A 21,008-nucleotide genomic window follows, 5' to 3' on the forward strand; every position below is an offset into this window, starting at 1 on the left:
GCATTCCCTATTCTCCAACTTTCTGGTTTCTAAAGAAAGGATTTCACAAGATCTATAAAGAGGGGATGAAGGTGGGGTGCCATGGATTTTCCAGGCATTAAGAACGTGCTTTACTCTAAATAATGCACAGCTCCAGTGAGTCTCAGACTGGTCTCTGAACTAGCAGCAGTATCACTGCAATGATCATCGTCATTAGAAAATTTGTTTCTTTTAAAGATTTTAAGTAATCTCTACACCCAACGCAGGGCTAGAACTTACAAGCCTGAGAGCAAGAGTCTCTTGCTCTACGGACTGAGCCAGCCAGGTGGCTCTTCACTGCAAAATTTTTCATCTTCTTTTTCAGAGGTAACATCATCCTTACCTTCTCCTTTCTATCTCCTTTGCCCCCAACTACTCCTTTGCCCTCTACTGACTTGCCACCAACTCTGAAAGAAAATCAATTTCTTTAAAGATTGCCAGTGATGTATCTGCCAGTTTAGTGACTTTTCCAGTTTTATTTACTTCTGCTTCATTGGTAAGTGTGCCATTCTTCAAATTCCTTCCTCCTTTAGTGTCTAGAACATGTATTCTTGACTCCTGGCTCTTTTCTATTTTATTTTTCCAGCATATTTCTTCTTGAGTGCACAGGATAAGAAACTAAATAGTATGGCACATGATAAAAAATTAACACTCTTCACTCTCTAGAGACACACTAAACTTTTCAATTCTGGAGGTATATACAAGCTAAGTAATATGCTTATAAGCCTATATTAAAATTTATCATCTTATTGATGTCTTATCAACTCCCTATTTTGACAGATGAAATATTCCAACAGATGAAAATTTAACTTGCCAAACTCTTCCACTTTTATATTATTTAAAGTTCTACTTGTTGCCTGTGTTTCTTTTTCAATTTTTTTTTTTAATGTTTATTTTTGAGAGAGAGAAACAGAGTGCAAGTGGGGGAGGGGGAGAGACAGAGGGAGACAGAAACTGAAGCCGGCTCCAGGCTCCTAGTTGTCAGCCCAGAGCCTATCATGGGGCTCGAACTCATGAGCCGTGGGATCATGACCTGAGCCGAAATCGGGCGCTTAACGAACTGAGCCACCCAAGTGTCCCATCTTTTTAATAGTTATTTTAGAAAGAGACTCTCAAGCAGGCTCTATGCTCAGCATGGAGCCCAACACAGGGCTCAATCTAATAACCATGGGATCATGACCTGAGCCGATATCAAATGTTGGATGCTCAACCAACTGAGTCACCCAGGTGCCCTCCTGTGGCTCTTTAAATATACTTAAACCTGGTGCCAGGAGAACGGGACAGCAACATGCAGAAGAATGAAACTAGACCACTTTCTTATACCATTCACAAAAATAAACTCAAAATGGATAAAGAACCTGAATGTGATATAGGAAACCATCAAAACCCTAGAGGAGAAAGCAGGAAAAGACCTCTCCGACCTCAGCCGCAGCAATTTCTTACTTGACACATCCCCAAAGGCAAGGGAATTAAAAACAAAAATGAACTATTGGGACCTCATGAAGATAAAAAGCTTCTGCACTGCAAAAGAAATAATCAACAAAACTAAAAGGCAACCAACAGAATGGGAAAAGATATTTGCAAATGACATATCGGACAAAGGGCTAGAATCCAAAATCCATAAAGCACTCACCAAACTCCACACCCGAAAAACAAATAATCCAGTGAAGAAATGGGCAGAAAACATGAATAGACACTTCTCTAAAGAAGACATCCAGATGGCTAACAGACACATGAAAAGATGCTCAACGTCGCTCCTCATCAGGGAAATACAAATCAAAACCACACTCAGATATCACCTCACGCCAGTCAGAGTGGCTAAAATGAACAAATCAGGAGACTATAGATGCTGGAGAGGATGTGGAGAAATGGGAACCCTCTTGCACTGTTGGTGGGAATGCAAACTGGTGTAGCCGCTCTGGAAAACAGTGTGGAGGTTTCTCAATTAAAAATAGATCTACCCTATGATCCAGCAATAGCACTGTTAGGAATTTACCCAAGGGATACAGGAGTGCATAGGGGCACTTGTACCCCAATGTTTATAGCAGCACTTTCAACAATAGCCAAATTATGGAAAGAGCCTAAATGTCCAGCAACTGATGAATGGATAAAGAAATTGTGGTTTACATACACAATGGAATATTACTTGGCAATGAGAAAGAATGAAATACGGCCTTTTGTAGCAACGTGGATGGAACTGGAGAGTGTGATGCTAAGTGAGATAAGTCATACAGAGAAAGATACCATATGTTTTCACTCTTATGTGGATCCTGAGAAACTTAACAGAAGACTGTGGGGGAGGGGAAGGAAAAAAAAGTTAGGGAGGGAGTCAAACCTTAAGACACTCTTAAAAACTGAGAATAAACTGAGGGTTGACGGGGTGGAAGGGAGGGGAAAGTGGGTGATGGGCATTGAGGAGGGCACCTGTTGGGATGAGCACTGGGTGTTGTATGGAAACCAATCTGAAAATAAATTTCATATAAAAAATATATACTTAAACCTCTGTGGTTCTAATCATTTCCAACCATCTCTTTTCTTTTCATTTTAACATTAAAGATTTACTTGTCATATTTTCCTTCCCACTAATACATACCAAATACCCAAGATACTATTATTTCATGCATTATGATGTTTGGTTGTATTAATTATTATGAGTTACAATGTTTATGTAAATGTTGTTTATACTGAGTCAGCTACTGTACTGTGATTACATTTCCTTTTCTTGGTACAAGTTTATTTTCTCCAAAGTTAATAATGATCTCACTTTAATTTTTATATATTTATCACTAATTAAGCCCCAAATTTCCCCAGTAATTCCAAACTTCCAATTTAGTTAAACAGATAAGATAATCCATCTGTTCCTCTTCCTTCCTTTTGATTCAGTGGCATCTCAGTCTCTTCTCCCCCTGCTCCAATTTGGGCAAGTTGTTCTCTGTGCCTGCCATACAGCTGTCCTGGGACTTCCACGTTCTTCAGCACTGAATCCATGGGCTTCCCTCTTTCTTACTTTTCTTATTTTCTTACTTGCTTTTTTGCTGGGGTACATCCTAAAGTAAGTTTCTCAGAAACACACTGCTGAAAAAGAGGTGCTATTTGAATCTCTTGTTCTTTTGTAAGTAGCTTATACTTTTCTCTTTGCAAGTTTTAGAAGTGGGGCACCTGGGTGGCTCAGTCAGTTAAGCGTCCAGCTTCAACTCAGGTCATGATCTCATGGTTTGTGGGTTTAATTGGGCTCCATGCCGATGGCTCAGAGCCTGGAGCCTGCTTCAGATTCTGTGTCTCTCTCTTTCCCTGGCCCTCCCCTGCTTGTGCTCTCTCTCTGTCTCAAAAACAAATAAACATTAAAAAAAAAAAAAAGTTTTAGAAGGTATATAGGTACTATACTTATCCTGCTTACTACTTAATGGACTTTAAGCTAAGATTTCTTTCTTTCTTATTTTTCTCTTTTTCTTTTTGCAACTCCTATTGGTTGGATATTAGATCTCCTGAATTAATCCCATGTCTTACTTTTTATCTTCCATTTTCAACTGAGAGTTCAAAAAGAAGCCACTGTTTTCTATTTTTTTTTTAATTAAAACTTTTTTTTAAAGTTTATTTACTTATTTTGAAAGAGAGAGAGATCCTGATTGGGGTAGGGGCAGAGGGAGGGAAAGAGAAAGAGAGAGAGAGAGAGAGACAGAGAATACCAAGCAGGCTCTGCATTGTCAGCACAGAGCCTGATGCAGGGCTTGAACTCACAAACCATGAGATCATGACCTGAGCTGAAATCAAGAGTCAGATGCTTAACCCACTAAGCCACCCAGGCACCGCTGTTTTCTCTATATTAATAAATATGACATCTCTCTCTCTCTCTCTCTTTCTTTCTCCCAACCAGCAGTTGGGCCCTCTTAAGCAATTATTTTGTGTTCTGGAGAATGTCCTCAAAGGACTACTTCCCAAACTACTTTGTAGACAGACCCTCAATGAATCTCCCTGATTTCAGATTCTCTTCTCCTGCCTTCTATACTTGCCATTGACTCTAAGCCTTTGTCCTGTCTTGTCACCACTGTTTTCATTCACTTATTCAGCCAATATCTATGATGTATGTAATGTGCCAGGCAGTGGGGATGGCGGCACTGAAAAGCCTCAGATGGCTTTATTTACCCAGTTCCCAGCAATGACGTCTCCCTGAACATTGGCCAGTATTTCCTCTGCCTGCTGGCCATCTCCACTTGGACGTCTCAAACTACAAATGTTCTCTCCTCTCCCAGCATACTCCTCCCACATCCTCTAGTTTAGTTAGTGTTACCCCAATCCACTCATTCTGCTACACTCTCAAATATTTGTAAAATATCTTAAAGGACCCAGAAGAAGCTTCACAAGTTCCTTAAGTGATAAAAGTCCCTGATATGCTCTTTTTATCTTCTGTGGTCTCAAAGAAAGATACATATATGTTTCCTGGCAGAGAGTCTGGGTTATCTGATTTTGTCCAAAAAAAGGCTTTATGGTCATTCTACAGACAAAAGAGCTTAACCAGACAAGCTCTCAGACTACAAAAGCAAATATAATTGACCCCTCGTAGCCACATTGATCTCCACTGACCAATCTATGATTGATAATAAGAAATCATCAGACTTTAAGGGCAGAAATGTCTACCTCCTTATTACACCCAGAGATAGCAATTTATGCTGTAGAGAGAAGCTTCTGGAAGTGTTGGTCATCTCTTCCACTCTTTCCCCTTCTCTACCCTGCAGTCTGCTGACCTTAATCTTTCCTGTGCAACCAGCAGTTGCTGACTGCTTTGCATGATACACCGACAGTAAGTCTTTTCCACATCATCAGACACAATTACCTGACCTTCCCTACTCTTCTGCCAATGGGCTGGCTCACCTGATGATAAAAATAGTTACCTAGTGCCAAGTCAGCTGTAATAACTATATTGCTGGTACTACATGCACATTGTTTTAATTAAGGCAAGTACACTATGTAACTGTAAGGCATTTGATGCAGGACATAAGAATTTTCTGGATTTTGTGTCTAATGCCTTTGGCAGCACATATGTTCCATACCCATAACTGTGTAGATTATAACTAAAAATCCCAAAGGATTCCATTAAGCTTTTAATAGCACATGTTAGAAAATAACACTACCAACTAATGTGATTAATGCAAGAGAACATTTTAAAACCAAATGTCATTTTCTTAAAGTACAGAAATAGGAAAAATGAGGAACTCCCTCAAAGGTGCGTTAATAGGGGTAATTTGGCAGAGTGAGGTGTTAATTCTGCATGGGAGAGCTTGAGTTCATTTTCATTTAAGTTACTTTTACAGTTAATGTTACAATTTTGCACCGTGTCTTCTCATTTCTTTGTGAAGAAGGTAGAGCTGAACAAATTATGTCAATGTATGGAAATATCAATAATACCAGGTTTTGCTAAGGGAGACTTTTTTTTTTTTTTTTTGTCTTGACGTAGTTATTATTTGAAATAACTTCCTTTTAAAATTCTGTGTGATGAACGGTCCCCAGTCTGAGATGGAGGAGTTGCACTTGTAGGCCTCTAGGGGTCAGCATAACTCGAAGGAAGAGCAAGAGTGTGCAGGCTCTGACCAAGACTGAGGTGGGTAGAAGGAGGAATGTGACTCAACAGCCTAACTTCCACTGAAAGTGAGGACAAGGAGTAGAGGGCAAGCTCACTTGACAGCCAGTGCCCATAGTGTTTTGATTTGTGTTCAGTAGAAACTCAGGGACCCAGATCACTGAGTAACATGTTGCCTATCACATAAACTCCCTTGAAACTACTGACAGTATTTAAAAAAAAATGTTTATATTTTGAGAGAGAGAGAGAGAGAGAGAGAGAGAGGGAACACAAGCATGTAGAGGCAGAGAGAGAGAATCCCAAGTGGGTTCTGCGCTGTCAGCGCAGAGCCCGACTTGGGGCTCAAACTCATGAACCATGAGATCGTGATCTGAGCCAATATGAAGAGTTGGATGCTTAACCGATTGAGTCACCCAGGCACCCCTACTGACAGTATTTTGATGATCCCCTGCATACATGCTGCAGCTCATTTACTTTTGTAACATCTTTTTTGGCTCTTTGGATTTAGACCGCTGAGATGGGAGAGTTAAGCACCACAAATTTGTTCTCCTCAGAATAATGGCTTTTCAGTTTGAAACAACAATAATTGTTATTATTTTAAAGATTTTATTTTTAAGTAATCTCTATACCCAATGTGGGGCTCGAACTTACAACCCGGAGATCAAGGGTTGCCTGCTCTACTGGCTCCAGCCAGGAGCCCCTGAAATTATTAAAAAAAAAAATTTTTTTTAATGTTTATTTTTGAGAGAGAGAGAGAGAGAGAGCAAGTGGGGGAGGGACACAGAGAGAGGAAGTCACAGAATTGAAAGCAGGCTCCAGGCTCTGAGCTATCAGCACAGAGCCCAACGCGGGGTTTGAATCCATGAACTGTGAGATCATGACCTGAGCTGAAGTCTGATGCTTAACCGACTGAGCCAGCCAGGCAACCCTTGAAATTATTATTTTAAGGCTAGAATGATCTGAGGGGCTGGCTAGCCCTCTCTGTAAGGTGCTAAATGGTGGGTTTTATTCTTTTTACCTGTAAACCGTTCACTACTACCTGCAGAAGTGTGGTGATTTTAATCATACGTTTTGGGGGAAACTCATCAGCAAAACTCACTGCAGTATCCTGCCTCTCAGTGCACCATATCAATCTCAGAGACATGTGAGGTGCTGAAATAGGAGAGGTAATTAACAGCATACCTCTTTCTTACTTCCTGGTATATTTCTTTGTGCATCTGGACGGGACTCTGGGGGACCACAGTTGATAAATAATTGTCTGCCTTAGTTGATGACAACCATACAGTGGGAATTTAACCGTGTTGGCAATCATTTATACTAAGGGAAAAAGAGCATTGTATTTTTTCTTTCCTTTAAAAAAGGAGTGGAGGAAACAGTGCTCGGGCAGTTGGGTAACAGTTTTTGGGCATAAGAAAAGAAATCATTTTCCATTCCTCACAAACTTTGATTTACAAAAGAACGCTGGAAGCTAAAAGCCTTGTTGATTTATCATGTGAAGCAAAGAGTAATTTTTCTCCCCTTGTTATGCTTTCATATAATCATGCTCACTGCCTGTATGGGTGGCATTAAAGAATTTCTGAATAAAAATAATAATTTCTAGCTCTCAACCTTCATAATTCACATCAGCAAGCACCCTGCTGGGCGGTGATGCCTACTGCCAGTGACGCTCAATCTTTTTTTGCACGCCACTTATCTGCCTTGTGCAGCTGCGTGCTCCATTGATCGCAATACCTGCAGGATAATGCGCCCGTAGGCGTTCTTCAGCAGATTAACCACATCCGCGTGAGACAGCCCATCCAAAGGTTGCCCATTAATGCTGACAATCCGATCTCCAACCTGGAAGTACAAAAGTGGAAGAAAATCACTATCATTAAGAAAAATTAAATTTGAGAAGAATGCTTAAAATTCTTTGTAAGTCATATTTCCCATTTGTGGCTATTGTGAAGGTTCCGTGTTTCTACTGTGTATGCATGTTCCAGAAACATGAGGAATTTTTATGGCTTTCCCCAAATACAGACCAATCAGAGAAACAAGAAGGGGGCCAGATTTGATCCTGAGAAGGCACGGCAGGCCACTTTTGTATTTTGGCAATGGTGGTGTTGTATACGTCCACTCACCAGTAATAGTGGGGTGTACAAATTAACTGTTCAGTAAAGCTCTAATGAGGAGGCCAGATATTTTCTCCTTTATTTTTCTACCTAAGTTAAGATGGAGGGGCAATGGGGGGGGGGGGAAACATAAGAGCATTAATTCTGGTTGAAGGACGATTCTCAGGTCAAATCTCTCTCGGGGGAAAATTAATTTTGGGTGGAATGGAGTGCTAAAAATGGTATTGGAGGCTCTGAAAAAGGGCTGCAATTTCTTCTTTCATCAAGAAGCTTTGATACGAACAATAATATTTTTATATGCCCAGGGGCTTAATGAATTTTAGGTGTAAACTTTCTCCAATGCATTTTGCCCTCCGTGTGGGTCTCTGTTGGAATTCCAACTTTAAACAAAGTGCCCATGGCTGCACCTTCGTCTCCTACCACATGCTGTTAGCACTTCACCATTCCCCTTTTGTTTACCTTAAGCTTCTGTGTACGTGCAGCCACACCACTGGCCTGAATCATGGCAATAAATATTGGGATATCTCCTAAGGGACTTCCTTTTCCTCCAGCAATACTGATTCCAAGGGCATCGCTGAGCTCCTAAAAAAGAAGGACAACACCATGTTCCTATATTTAATAAGAAAACCCCACAACCTGGTTGCCCCCAGATAGCTGTTGCACAAAATCCGTCCATGATGCAGGAGGCCAGGGAAACACAGGAGTTAAACGCAGTGCCTTTGGAGTCCGAAACACCTGTTTCAGTTCTAGCACTTACTTAGCTTGGGGGAAGGGATCTCAATGCAGTTCCTTAAGCTCTTAGAGCTTCTGTCTTTATATGTTGGTTTGAGGATTAAATGAGATGATATAGTGCAGTCTTGGCCTACAGAAAAGGCTCAGTAAAAGACAACGGTAGGAGCACAAACAACAAAAAAATACAAAACAACCCTATGTTACTGCTCAGTTTAGTGGCCAATTTTGATGCAGACTTGGCAAGTATGATCTCATATGGTGTTTATGATTAAACTGCCACACATATCATGCTCTTCTGGGTGTGAACAAACACACTTGGCTCTCAAAGAGCCGCACGGCTGCATCACAATAAAGGATCTGAGAGGACACCCGCTGCAGGGACAGCCGAGTTTGCGGAGAGAAGTAAGATGTGACTGAAAGTGTTCGCTAGGATCACTGGGTGAGGCAGCCTGGTTCATGCGGACCCCAGTGAAGGGATCCTGGCTGTAGTCCAGGCCTTCCCCATATTTGCTGCACAGGGTTACTATTTTAAAAATCACTCAAAGAATGAATGATGAGTTCCAGTTTCAGCCTGGTTGCGTTGCACGTCCGTGGCATCCCTCTCCTGCTGACTCATTACAGTGAACAACTCTATCAAACACGGAAACAACTACCTGAGGTTTCTGAAAAGTAAAGAAACTCAAACAAATTGTGGTAGAGGGCCAAAACTTGGAGAAAAAACGTAAGGGGTGGATTTCTCAGCTGTTTTCCTGGCAGCTTGGTCCTGAGGGCGAGCCCCAGTCAAGGGGCTGTAAAGGTGGAGTCACTCTCTCTGATATTAACACCTACCTTGCCCCATTTTACCTCTTCTGGCCACCAGAGCCAGAGAAACCAGGCAAGGGAGCGCCTGGTGGCTGGAGAATAAGGGAAGAAAACTAGAGTAGAGAGAGCCTGAGAGAGGGATCTAATCCAATAAGAGGGATCACACAGACTTCTCAGGCTCCATTCTAAGCTTCACACGTGCAGGACAGACCGACACGGAACCGAACTGGGATGTCAACCATCACTCACATTCTGAACTGGAATGGGCTGATCGTCTGCTAAAGCATAAATATCAACACTCTTCAGAGTCTATACAGCGTAACGTTTATGAGATCCAGGGTAAAATCCTAAATTACTCAGTCTGCAAAGAACCATTTTCTATGAGACCAATTTTTTTAAGGGCTTTAAAATATGTAGAACAGTTGAAAGTAAAAATTATAACATTGTTTGGTGGGGTTCGCAATTCATCTAAATGTAAACATATGACATCTATGGCATAAATGTTAGTGGTATGGTTGTGGAAAAGGGACCTATATGGTAGCAGGGTTTCTCCAGTTTTAATTGATCATTTAAAAATATATACCACTTAGTGAGCTTCAATTTTACCTCATAAAGTTGGAAAAAGGGAAAAGAACAACAAGAAAAACCATGTATGAAAGAACTTTATTTAATTTTTTTTTTTTTTAATTTTGAGAGTGCATGCACGAGCAGCCATGTGAGTGGGGGAAGGGCAGAGAGTGAGAGTGAGAGAGAGAGAGAAAGAATCTCAGGCCAGCTCTACACTGTCAGTGCAAAGCCCGATTTGATGTAGGGCTCATTTTCACGAACTTTGAGATCATGACCTGAGTCGAGATCAAGAGTCCGACGCTTACCCGACTAAGCCACCCAGGTGCCCCTGAAAGAACTTTAAAAACTCATGTCATGGGGGCACCTGGGTGGCTCAGTTCTGTGAGTGTCGGACTCTTGATCTCGGCTCAGGTCATGATCGTCTGGTTCATGAGATCCAGCCCCATGTTGGGCTCTGTGCTGACAACACAGACCCTGCTTAGGATTCTCTCTCTGCCGCTCCCCTGCATGCGCTCTCTCTTTCCCTCTCTAAATAAACTTAAAAAAACAAAAAACAAAAAAACTCATGTCACATAAGTGTGAGGACTCATTCTTTATTATTAATAACACTAGGAATGCTGCCACATCATGTCTATAAAAGAAGAATGGTGATGCTGACCTCTCTAGTACAGGTAATTTATACCCTGTTTTCCAGCACGTTTGTGTCTAGCTTTTTTTTTTTTAATTTTTTTTCTTTTTTTTTTTTTAACGTACATTTTATTTTTGAGACAGAGAGAGACAGAGCATGAACGGGGGAGGGGCAGACAGAGAGGGAGACACAGAATCTGAAACAGGCTCCAGGCTCTGAGCCGTCAGCACAGAGCCCGACGTGGGGCTCAAACTCACAGACCACAAGATCATGACCTGAGCAGAAGTCGGCCGCTTAACTGACTGAGCCACCCAGGCACCCCTCTAGCTTTTATTTCCTGAATGCATCAATAGTAAAGCCCTGCATGCAAAATGGCAAGATGCATTTCATCGCAAAGTTTCTGCTTGGACCATTTGTGGGAGAATACAGTTGGTAGGAGCAGGCCGTTTTATAAAAGCCTGTAAAAAAAAACAACTGGCTGAAACGACTAAGGAAGCATAAAATGATATTTTATAAATCTTGGAATGAGGAGAAATTTATGGAATAACTTGGCTTTGTTCGAATCCATCATAATGCTTCCTTAATTTGTCCATAATTATGTATATGTTGGTAGATTTAACTTTCCCATAGGAAAGTTATGTCCATATGTCCCTATGTCCCATAGGAACATCTGAGTTGCTACTCTGGTGGAAAGACACTAGGAACAAATAAAACAGATTTAGCTAAAGTTGTAATCACTAATAATGGATGTCACTTCCTGGACATTTATGATGCACTAGGTACAATGCCAGGCACACCATTTGCATGACCGCATTTAATCCACACAAGATTTACTTTGTGAGGTGTTATCATCCCCAGTTTACAGATAAGAAAACCTGAAGTCAGTAACTTGCCAAAGGTTATAGAGCTAATAAACGGTAGAATGCCTTCAAACACAGCTATGATTGACTCCAGAGAGCTAAGCTATGCTGGATATCTCTTCACTGCAGTTGAACCATGGTTATAGCAAGGTCATACTTCTTGAATCCCAAATGTAATGTTTAGAGAGAGAGATAGAGGGAACGTGCATGCGAGCAGGGGAGGGGCAGAGAGAGAGAAAGAGAGGGAGAATCCTATGCAGCCTTATGTCCAGTGCGAGCCCAGTGTGAGGCTTGATCTCACTACCATGAGATCATGACCCGAGCCAAAATCAAGAGTTGGACTGAGCTGAATGAGCCACTCAGGTGTCCCCAAATTTAATGTTTAAAAGTGACCAAAGTGAAAGTACTTTCCAATATTCTGGATGTCACACAGGAGTTTGAACATCAGGATATGACAATTTTATGAACTTAAATACATATTACACAATCTTTTGAGGAAAGGAATTTAGTAACATGTATAAAAGCCTTTAACTAACAAGTGTGGCTCTTGACTCAACAATTTCATTTCTAGAGGTACCTGGGTAGCCCAGTCTATACAGCATGTGACCCTTGATCTTGGGGTTGTAAGTTCAAAGCCCACACTGAGTTAGAGATTACTGAAAGATTAAAAAAAAATTTCTTTTTTTTTTTTTGTAAACAAAAACCAATTTCATTTTAGGAACAAATCCTGAAGAAATCACTCATGATATGGACAAAAAAGAAATACAAAGATGTTGTTATAAACGAGCAAAAGTTGAGAAATGTGCTAATTGTTTAGTAGGAGGAAGCTGATTAAAAAAATTATAGCACATGATATGATGGGATACTATACAACCAATAGAAATCGTCAACAAATAAGAGCATGACTAAAAGTTCATGCTTTAAAGTGAAAAAGACAATGAGGTGCCTGGGTAGCTCAGTCGGCTGAACATCCAACTCTTGATTTCAGCGCAGGTCATGGTCTCACAGTGGTGGGACTGAGCTCTGCACTGGGCTCCATGCTGGTTGTGGAGCCTGCTTAAAATTCTCTCTCTGCCCCTCCCCTGCTGGCTTTCTCTCTCTCAAAATATAAAAGTGAAAAAGATAAGCCTCAAGAGTATATCCACATGACACCATTTTGTTGTTGTTGTTGTTTTGTAAAACTTAAACACATGCACAAAACATAGTGGATGGGATGTACCCAAAGATTCACAGTGGTCTCTGAATGATGCGGCTTTACTGATGTTTCTGTTTATGAAAGATAGACCATTTGATTACTTCAGTGAAACTTAAAAGAGGACACTAACAATCCAACAAATTATATAATAAGGAGAAAATATACATTTTATGCAAATCAACAAAGATCAGAAAAATAGCAAAATTGACTTACCCTGATTATTTCAACGGTCCTTGGTCCTGTATCTGCGCCTATAAATAAAAAAGCAACACAATTAACTTTTTAAAATTAAGAGACAACATAGTATTTCATATTATCCCATAAAAATGGTGTCATTTTCTAGGCCTTTCAAGAGAGAATACTGGAGTTAATGGCATGACATACTTTCCCCAAATCCAAACTGGCAACTATTGTTTAGGGGCTAATTTGAAGAAGCCCTCTGTTTGACATGGATGTGGTCATCATCATTTGGTCTGACAAAAGCTGATGGGCTGTACCAGCAGCTGCCTGGAATATGGTGATTAAACGGCTTGAGGGGGTGAGCTATTAGTGTTTTACTGTACATTTTTCTGCCTTAATCAAAGATAACCCTCTACTCAAGGAAAGACTTAAAAAGATGCCCTGCTCTGCTCCACTTGCAATGGCATATGCATGTGTAACTTTCCTCAAGTGACCTGTAATTTCAAATTTTTCTCTTTGGAAATGGTTTTACTTTATGAAGTGCCTACACCCGATGTGGGATTTGAACTCACAACCCCGAGATCAAGAGTCGCGTGCTCCTCTGACTGAGCCAGCCAGGCCCCCCATTTTATGAAGCACTTTAGATTTCCACTTTCCTACCACGTGATTTGTGTAAAATTTAAGGCAAAATTCCCAAAATGAATCTCTATGGGTTTACTTTCTTTAGAACAGGCTTTTCATAAAGGCTGGGGCTTATGTGCACACGTTCAAAGATTTAAACTTAGTATCTTAACTGAAGGAAGGTGAAGAGATTGTTCAAAAAAAATTTTTTTTTAAACGTTTATTTATTTTTTGAGAGACAGAGAATGAGCTGGGAAGGGGACAGAGAGAGAGGGAAAGTCACAGATTCTGAAGCAGGCTCCAGGCTCCGAGCCGTCAGCACAGAGCCCGACGTGGGGCTCGAACCCATGAACCATGAGATCATGACCTGAGCCGAAGTCGGCCGCCCAACTGACTAAGCCACCCGGGTGCCCCAAAGAGATTGTTTTTAAAAAATATTAATATTGGGGCGCCTAGGTGGCGCAGTCGGTTAAGCGTCCGACTTGAGCCAGGTCACGATCTCGCGGTCCGTGAGTTCGAGCCCCGCGTCAGGCTCTGGGCTGACGGCTCGGAGCCTGGAGCCTGTTTCCGATTCTGTGTCTCCCTCTCTCTCTGCCCCTCCCCCGTTCATGCTGTCTCTCTCTGTCCCAAAAATAAATAAAAAACGTTGAAAAAAAAAATATTAATATTAAAAAAGTTGGGCAGTGGGATGTCTTTCCTCGAGGTGTGTCCAAGTAATACCTGAACTTTTGGGGGAAGGGTCTGTAGCTCTTTTTGTGCCGACCAGGCTTTGCAGGCTGGCGATGACAGGAGCGAGGGCGGGGTGGAAGCTGTTCTGTGCACTGTGTTGGCTGCCCTGGAAAGAAAAGCTGGCAGTCAGCTGCATGGAGACACGGGCTTGCTCTTAAAAATTCAGACTTAGTACTTTAATTACTGAAGTAACCATAACCATATCATAGAAAATTCTAGAGAGGCTAAAAGGGAAACCAGAAGTTAGCCCTACGCATCCTCTTACCACACAACCCAATTTCATCTGACGTTTTTCCATTGTGTTCCCCTTTCATTTGTGCTTTTACGTATGGTTTCAATCATCAGGATAGGAAACGTGTAATAATTTTTAAAAGTTTATTTATTTTGAGAGACAGAGAGAGAAAGAGCATGAGCCACCCAGTTGCCCTGAAAACTTGTGATAATTTAAGCTTTTCTTGCTCCACATGAAATCAGAAACATTTTCCTAGGCTGTTACATAGTGTTTATATATATGATTATATAGCATCACATATTTATATATGATTATATATAAACATATATATATGATGCTAGCTATATAATCATATAATCATGTATACATGTTTATGTAAAACAACTATAATAAAATCTTAACAGACATTTTCTCCTCAGTTGAAGGAGAAAGCAGCAAATATCAAGGAGATATGTTGTTTTATGAATGGGTTAAATTTTTTTCTCAAATATTTTCCTGGAGTCAGTAGTAATCCAGCCCAATCTGTTATACTTCCATTACTGTCCTTTTATTCATTTAAATAAATATTTGAGGTCTACAATGTATTGTAACATATGGTTAGTGGCTACTCAAAGAGAGTCATGTACACAGTGGAGGACCCTTGCAGAAAATAATATAACCAAAGAAAAAAGTAAAAAGAAAATAATGCAACCAAGAGTACAGAAGGTTTTCTACCAAATTTTCAAGGTTATGCCTCAAAATTATGATAAATTATAATTAGATTCATTTCCCTAGTTCCATCATGCAAGTTGTTTAACATTTTAACATTCTTTAAATATGAAAATTTACAAGGGCACCTGGGTGGCTCAGTTGGTTATGTGTCCTACTCTGGATTTCAGCTCAGGTCATGATCTCACAACTGTGAGATTGAGCCCCTTGTCGGGGGAAGCCTGCTTGGGATTCTCTCTCTCTGCCCCTCCCCCACTCATGCGTGCACGTGTGCACACGTTCTCTCTCAAAATAAACTTAAAAAAATACAGAAAAGGTGAATTATACAGTAGACATTCATATGCATGCCACTTAGATTCCACAATCAATATTTTGCTGTATTTTCTTTATCACATATCCATTATCTGTTCATCAACTTTGAAAATTATTTTCAAAGCAGGCTCATATTGCCAGCATGGGGCCCGATTTGGGGCTCAAACTCACTAATCGTGAGATCATGACCTGAGCAGTAGCTTAACTGACTGAATGACCCACGTGCTCCAATTTAATTTTTTAAAGTGTATTTTTATTTATTTAGAGAGACAGAGTATCAGTGGGGGAGAGAGGCAGAGAAAGAGAGAGAGAGAGAGAGAGAGAGAGAGAGAGAATCTTAAACAGGCCCCATACTCAGCACGGAGCCCAAGGCAGGGCTTGATCTCACACCCTGAAATCACGACCTAAGCCAAAATCAAAAGTCAGATGCTCAACCAACTGATCTACCCAGGCACCCCTATTCATCAATTTTTAAAAATTCATTTCAAAGTAAGTTATAGACATCAATATACTTCACAATGGATATGTATATTTAAAGGAGTGTTTTTATATTTTTCCTGAAAGGATTTTTAAATCAATAGTGCTATAATACTCAGAATTAAGGAAGTACAGAATATTATAACTTTTGCCTAAAAAATCTTAGAGCAATGTGTTTGCCAAGGCCTTTATAAATATGAACTGTGCCTGGCAGTATTCCCTCAGTTACCTGAGGAAAAGATTTCTCAAGTGTTTTTCCATTACACAGTTTGCACTACAGAGTAAAGATACTCTCTTCTGGTTGCTGGGGAAAGACATTATTTTAAAAGAAGGAGCTTGGGCGCCTGGGTAGCCCAGTCCGTTGAGCATCTGACTCTTGAATTTGGCTTAGGTCATGATCTCACAGTTTGTGAGAATGGGCCCCATGTTGGACTCTGTGCTGGTGGCATGGAGCCTGCTTGGTATTCTCTCGCTCTCTCTCTCTCTCTCTCTCTGCCCCTCTCCCATTCACGCTGTCTCAAAAATAAACATTTAAAAAAATGACTCATGAATTATGGATTATTAATCAAGTCTTATTTCCTCTGAGCTATCTCACAGCTAATTTCTATACTATTCTTAAAATAAAGAAAGTAAATAAATAAAAGAGGCTTGGTAGCCCCCAAAGATAGAAGATCTCTCTTAATGAACCTACTTTCTCTAGGCCAAGTCAGTGAATTATAATTCTCCTTGGCTTTCAAAAGAAGACATTTATCTCCCCATCTTGTAATTGCCCAGAAAGAAATCTGTGCCCCTAGGGGGTCCTGACTGCTTTTAAATAGGTTTGGGAATAGGGTCTTTTTTTTTTCTCCAGCTGGGTCATGGGCTGGTCTTCAATTCACGATCATGGAGAACATATCCTTTCCACAGCCAGCTATAAGCCTTCTTTCAATTAGCCAAATATGACTGCTGCCTCTCATATAATCTCAGCCAAATTTTAAGGACAAAGTAAGGATACAACATATTTACTGTTTTCTGAGTTAGACTTCTACCCCCTGAAGTAAAAATTCTGTGTAAGAAGGTAAGGTACTTTGATACTTTGTCTCAGGTTTACAAAATAGAACAGCTCACATTTATATATCAGATAAATGGTGATGATGGTTTTATTGACATTTAATAATAGACCTTCTAAATTTGTTAGCTCTGCATTTAACCTGAGTGTGAACTTTATTAATCACCCAAGACATTCTTATTATACATGTTCCTCAAGGGCAGAAATCTAGTTCTACTTACTACCTCGTCCTTCAATTCAAACTTTTCTTAAAACACTGGAATCCTTTGTATCCCTTTGTGCTTTTGTATATGCTAGTCCATCTGTCTGGGATGCCTTCTCTTCAACCTATCAAACTCCTTTTGCAGTGAGACCCAAAGGGGCCTCCTTTGTGGCACCTTCCCATATTCTCCAAAGAGGAAAAATTTTATCCCTAGGATTGTTCAGGGATAATCTAACCTCCTGTTAGATTAGTGAAATTAGCCATTAGTGAAATCACTCAACAAGTGAATCTTCCACTAAGGAAGAAGCTGAGACAACTATTTTGCATCTGAGGTTCCCACTGTTGATACAAGTCTGGTTAGAATCATTATCAACCATTTACTCCTGGAGTCCCATGGCAGCGCTGTGTCTTAGTACACATGATATTTGCTGCTCATTGTGTAGACCAGAAATGAAAGAGATAAAATATTCTAAACTTAACATGATGTTTATTGGGTTTCACTGCTTTCAAGATTCTCTAAGACAAGATACCTAGTCTGTGATCCTATCTGAACAATGGTATTTTTTTTCACCTATTTTCTAATACCAGTGAAGCAAAAGAGGCAGTTCATAGCATTCCAGAAGCATTCCTGTATGCAAACCACAAACTCAGAACGACTTCTGAACAAAGGCCTTGGAGAGGCTTTAAGCCTATGGCAACCAGGGAGAGGACCAAAACTCATGCTTTTAACCTCAAAACAAAGGCCCATCTATAACCCACAAAGGGGAACGGAGGTCACAGGCAGGTTTCTACAGTTTCATTATGTACCAAATGGGACTAAACATATAGTCCACCATCTTGATTTTGTCAGCCATTATAATTAAAACAAAATAAAAAACCCCAAAACTTTGAAATATACTTTGTTAAAAAAAAAAAAAAGTGGCACTTACATCAGCCTTGCAAATAAACATAAGATGTCTGCTAACCTACAAAATGTCACGCACTAAGGCCTCCCTCTCATAGGATAACCCCCCACACTTCACTCTCTTAGGAATATACCATTAATTGCCCTCAGCATGTGTGAGTGGCTATTCACAAGTTAACTTTACAGCAATATTTAATTGAACGAATAGAACAATGTTGTGCTAATGAGGGTCAAATTGCCACCAGATGTTGCTTCTTTCTTTCTTTCTTTTTTTTTTTTTTAAATAAACACAGCTGTGTACATGCATGCATAGGCAATACAGAACTAATAGTGGACAACAAAAGTAGTTCTAATAAAACACTGGCAGGCAATAAAGGAGAGAAAAATCTAGGGATTAATGAATTTCCATCCCACCTTTCATTTTTATTTCAAACACATTAAAATGCACTGAACTTGGTATTGTGAATATGCCGTATATTATACATTATTTCCAAACAACCACTTATGAAATGGGGACTTTCTCTCAGTGGGGACAGGTGAGTCAGTGTGATGGGAAGCCATCAACAACCTGACTGTTCTGTGACGTCTTCCTTGAGGAGGTCCAGGAACCAGCACGGAGTCTTCCAATCTCTAGCTGCACCAGCCCCTGTGCACACTTGGAAAGACAAGAAAAGAGGTGAAAACCAGCATTTATACTCTAAAATTATCATGGCAGGGCCTCCACTCATCTCTGCAGCCAACAATTGTAAACGGGTGACAAAAGCAACAGGCAAAAAGGAAATTCAGTCCTCAAAAAATCACACAAAACAACAGAAATTCACCAACTCAGCGGTATTCACGTCATGACTTCATGACTTTTTAAAACATGGTAAAAGGATTACATTTCAATTCACCTCTTTTCCTTTTCCCTTCTGATGAAAGTATTCACGAGCATGACATAATTAAGGAAAAGTGGGTGAAAGGAAGACTGAGAAATCAGACATGGAGATAATCTACAAATAACTTCTCTCCTAAGTCACAACCCAGAGTTGACTACACTAGAAAATCAGGATCTTGCAATAAACAAAATTCTTTTGTTTTTGCAAAAGCTTCCACAGCTATTTGTGAAACAGCATAAGACGCAGCTGGTTATAATTGAATGCAAAGCTACAGGAACTTTTATTAATCCGTTTCCTCCAAAGGAGGTAGGGTCCACGTTGCAGAGACACTTGGAAGGGAAGGAATTCTGAACCTTTGCCTCCCTATGACTTCAGTGAGGAATAGCTTGCGTGGTGAGAAAACCACTCAAGCAGACCCTTGTCATCTTGGGCGTGCTGCTCTACTTTTTCAAACTTCATTTGTGAATCAGAGGACTTGGTCTAGATAATCTTTAGTGGTCCCTCAAGCAGTAAAAGCTAGATTGGGTAAATTCACGACAATACAGTGTTAGAGAGAGAAGGAGGAATTTTGTGATTCCAGGAGAACTTATACCATCTAATGCACTTGAGGATAATTGTGGATACTTGGATTCTCACAGGTATAAAAACTAGCTTAGAAATCCCCAAAGAGGTTACTCCTCAATCCTGTTAGTCATTATAGCAGCTTTCTTGTAAAGCTGTTTATGATGGGTTAAAGTAATCAGAGTTTAGATCTCTAGTTAAAACTCGAATTAGCAGAAAGTCTAACCCATTTTATAACCAAGCCAGTTTAGAACTGTCCCCCGCCCCGGTCCCCAGACTTTAGTTACACCAGCCAGGCAAAAAGCAGCCTGGGGACTCACCTTGAGGACAGTGGCCACCGTCTCCTGTGAGGCATTTCTCATGTCCTCCCCATTCACAGATAAGATCTGATCTCCCTGAATCAATCTCCTATCAAGGTCTGCAGCTCCACCTTTCACGATGTCAGAAATAAACACTCCACTTCCATTTCTGTGAATACCATAGAGCAGTGGGTAACGGCACAATTTAGTATTTCTTCAGTAAATCTGAGATCACTGACATTCTACACAGTTTCACTAAATCCTAACGCTTGGAAGAATGGTCCTACAAAGCCATCTCATCCAATTATATCCACTAACTTCCCAAATGATAAACCTCAGAGTGCTTGCCTTTTAAATAGTTTATACCTATTTGTGCTGCCTACTGTAAAATTCATTTTTATTGGCCCAAGGGCATTATTTCTGCAAGAGGATAATCTTAGTGAAATGAAATGGAAATTCACTTTAAAAAGCATAGTACTCTTAAAAAAATTTTTTTTAATATTTACTTCTTAGAGAGAGAGAGCAAGAAGGGGAGGGGCAGAGAGAGGGGGAGATATAGAATATGAAGCAGGCTGCAGGCTCCAGGCTCCACACTGTCAGCCCAGAGCCCAACGTGGGGCATGAACTCACGGACAACGAGGTCGTGACCTTAGCCGAAGTTGGACGTTTAACTGACTGAGTCACCCAGGCGCCCCTTAAAATGTACAAGTTATTTCCTTATAGATTAGCTCACTTACTAGTATCTGATCAATTTCTAGTTTTATCACTCTTCCTTTTCCTGTTGTTACTAAGGTTTTAATTATAATTATTTATTTGAGGAGTAAATAAATTTGTATGTCTTAAATTCAAGAGGTTAAAAAGTGGAGAAATCACCTGGGGCTTCCTCATTGTTTTTTAAGGCTGTATTCGATTCTACAGAGGTTCTTTACTTTCATGATGAGTAAAATATATAGATAAAATATAGAGGTTATTGTCGGTCACTAGCTGTTGCAAACAATGTGCAATGGGGAACATATCTACAAGAATACTGTTAGGATACATTTCTAGTTGTGGAATTGCTAAGTCAAAGAATTGTGCATTGTGAAAGCGTATACACCTGATCCTTTACAATGGAACATTTTGGGCTAAGGAACGTGAATGTTCCTTACAAACCCAATCTGAAATACTAGTGTTGTACGAAGATGGTTTTATCAATCCACTCTGAAGCAATAAAGTAAAAACCATTACTCTCTGTGGAATCTCGCCAGGCATATGCATGTGTCACAGGTAAGCAAACTTCAACACGGGCTCTGTCAGGTGCTCTGCACCAGGTATGCAGGGAGTTTGTTTAGAAATATGAGTCTCAACTTTTTTGATTTGTAATGCGTTTTCCG

At 40.3% G+C, this 21,008-nt stretch overlaps 1 protein-coding gene across 4 annotated transcripts in view; it reads right to left on the bottom strand.

Moving 5' to 3' along the window:
• The window catches only part of PATJ (PATJ crumbs cell polarity complex component), a 366,822-nt gene that overhangs the window by 18,486 nt on the left and 327,328 nt on the right, over positions 1-21,008 (bottom strand). For all 4 annotated transcript variants that reach the window (XM_058717189.1, XM_058717188.1, XM_058717187.1 and 1 more), the window contains exons 37-42: positions 19,657-19,804; positions 18,466-18,552; positions 14,006-14,120; positions 12,698-12,735; positions 8,161-8,283; positions 7,325-7,429 (exon numbers count right to left, since the gene is read on the bottom strand). In XM_058717189.1, the coding sequence (XP_058573172.1) occupies positions 7,325-7,429; positions 8,161-8,283; positions 12,698-12,735; positions 14,006-14,120; positions 18,466-18,552; positions 19,657-19,804 (616 nt within the window). The remainder of the gene's footprint in view (positions 1-7,324; positions 7,430-8,160; positions 8,284-12,697; positions 12,736-14,005; positions 14,121-18,465; positions 18,553-19,656; positions 19,805-21,008) is intronic.

This window comes from Neofelis nebulosa, chromosome 2 (genome assembly GCF_028018385.1).
Source record: "Neofelis nebulosa isolate mNeoNeb1 chromosome 2, mNeoNeb1.pri, whole genome shotgun sequence".
In the NCBI taxonomy this organism is placed as follows: domain Eukaryota; kingdom Metazoa; phylum Chordata; class Mammalia; order Carnivora; family Felidae; genus Neofelis; species Neofelis nebulosa.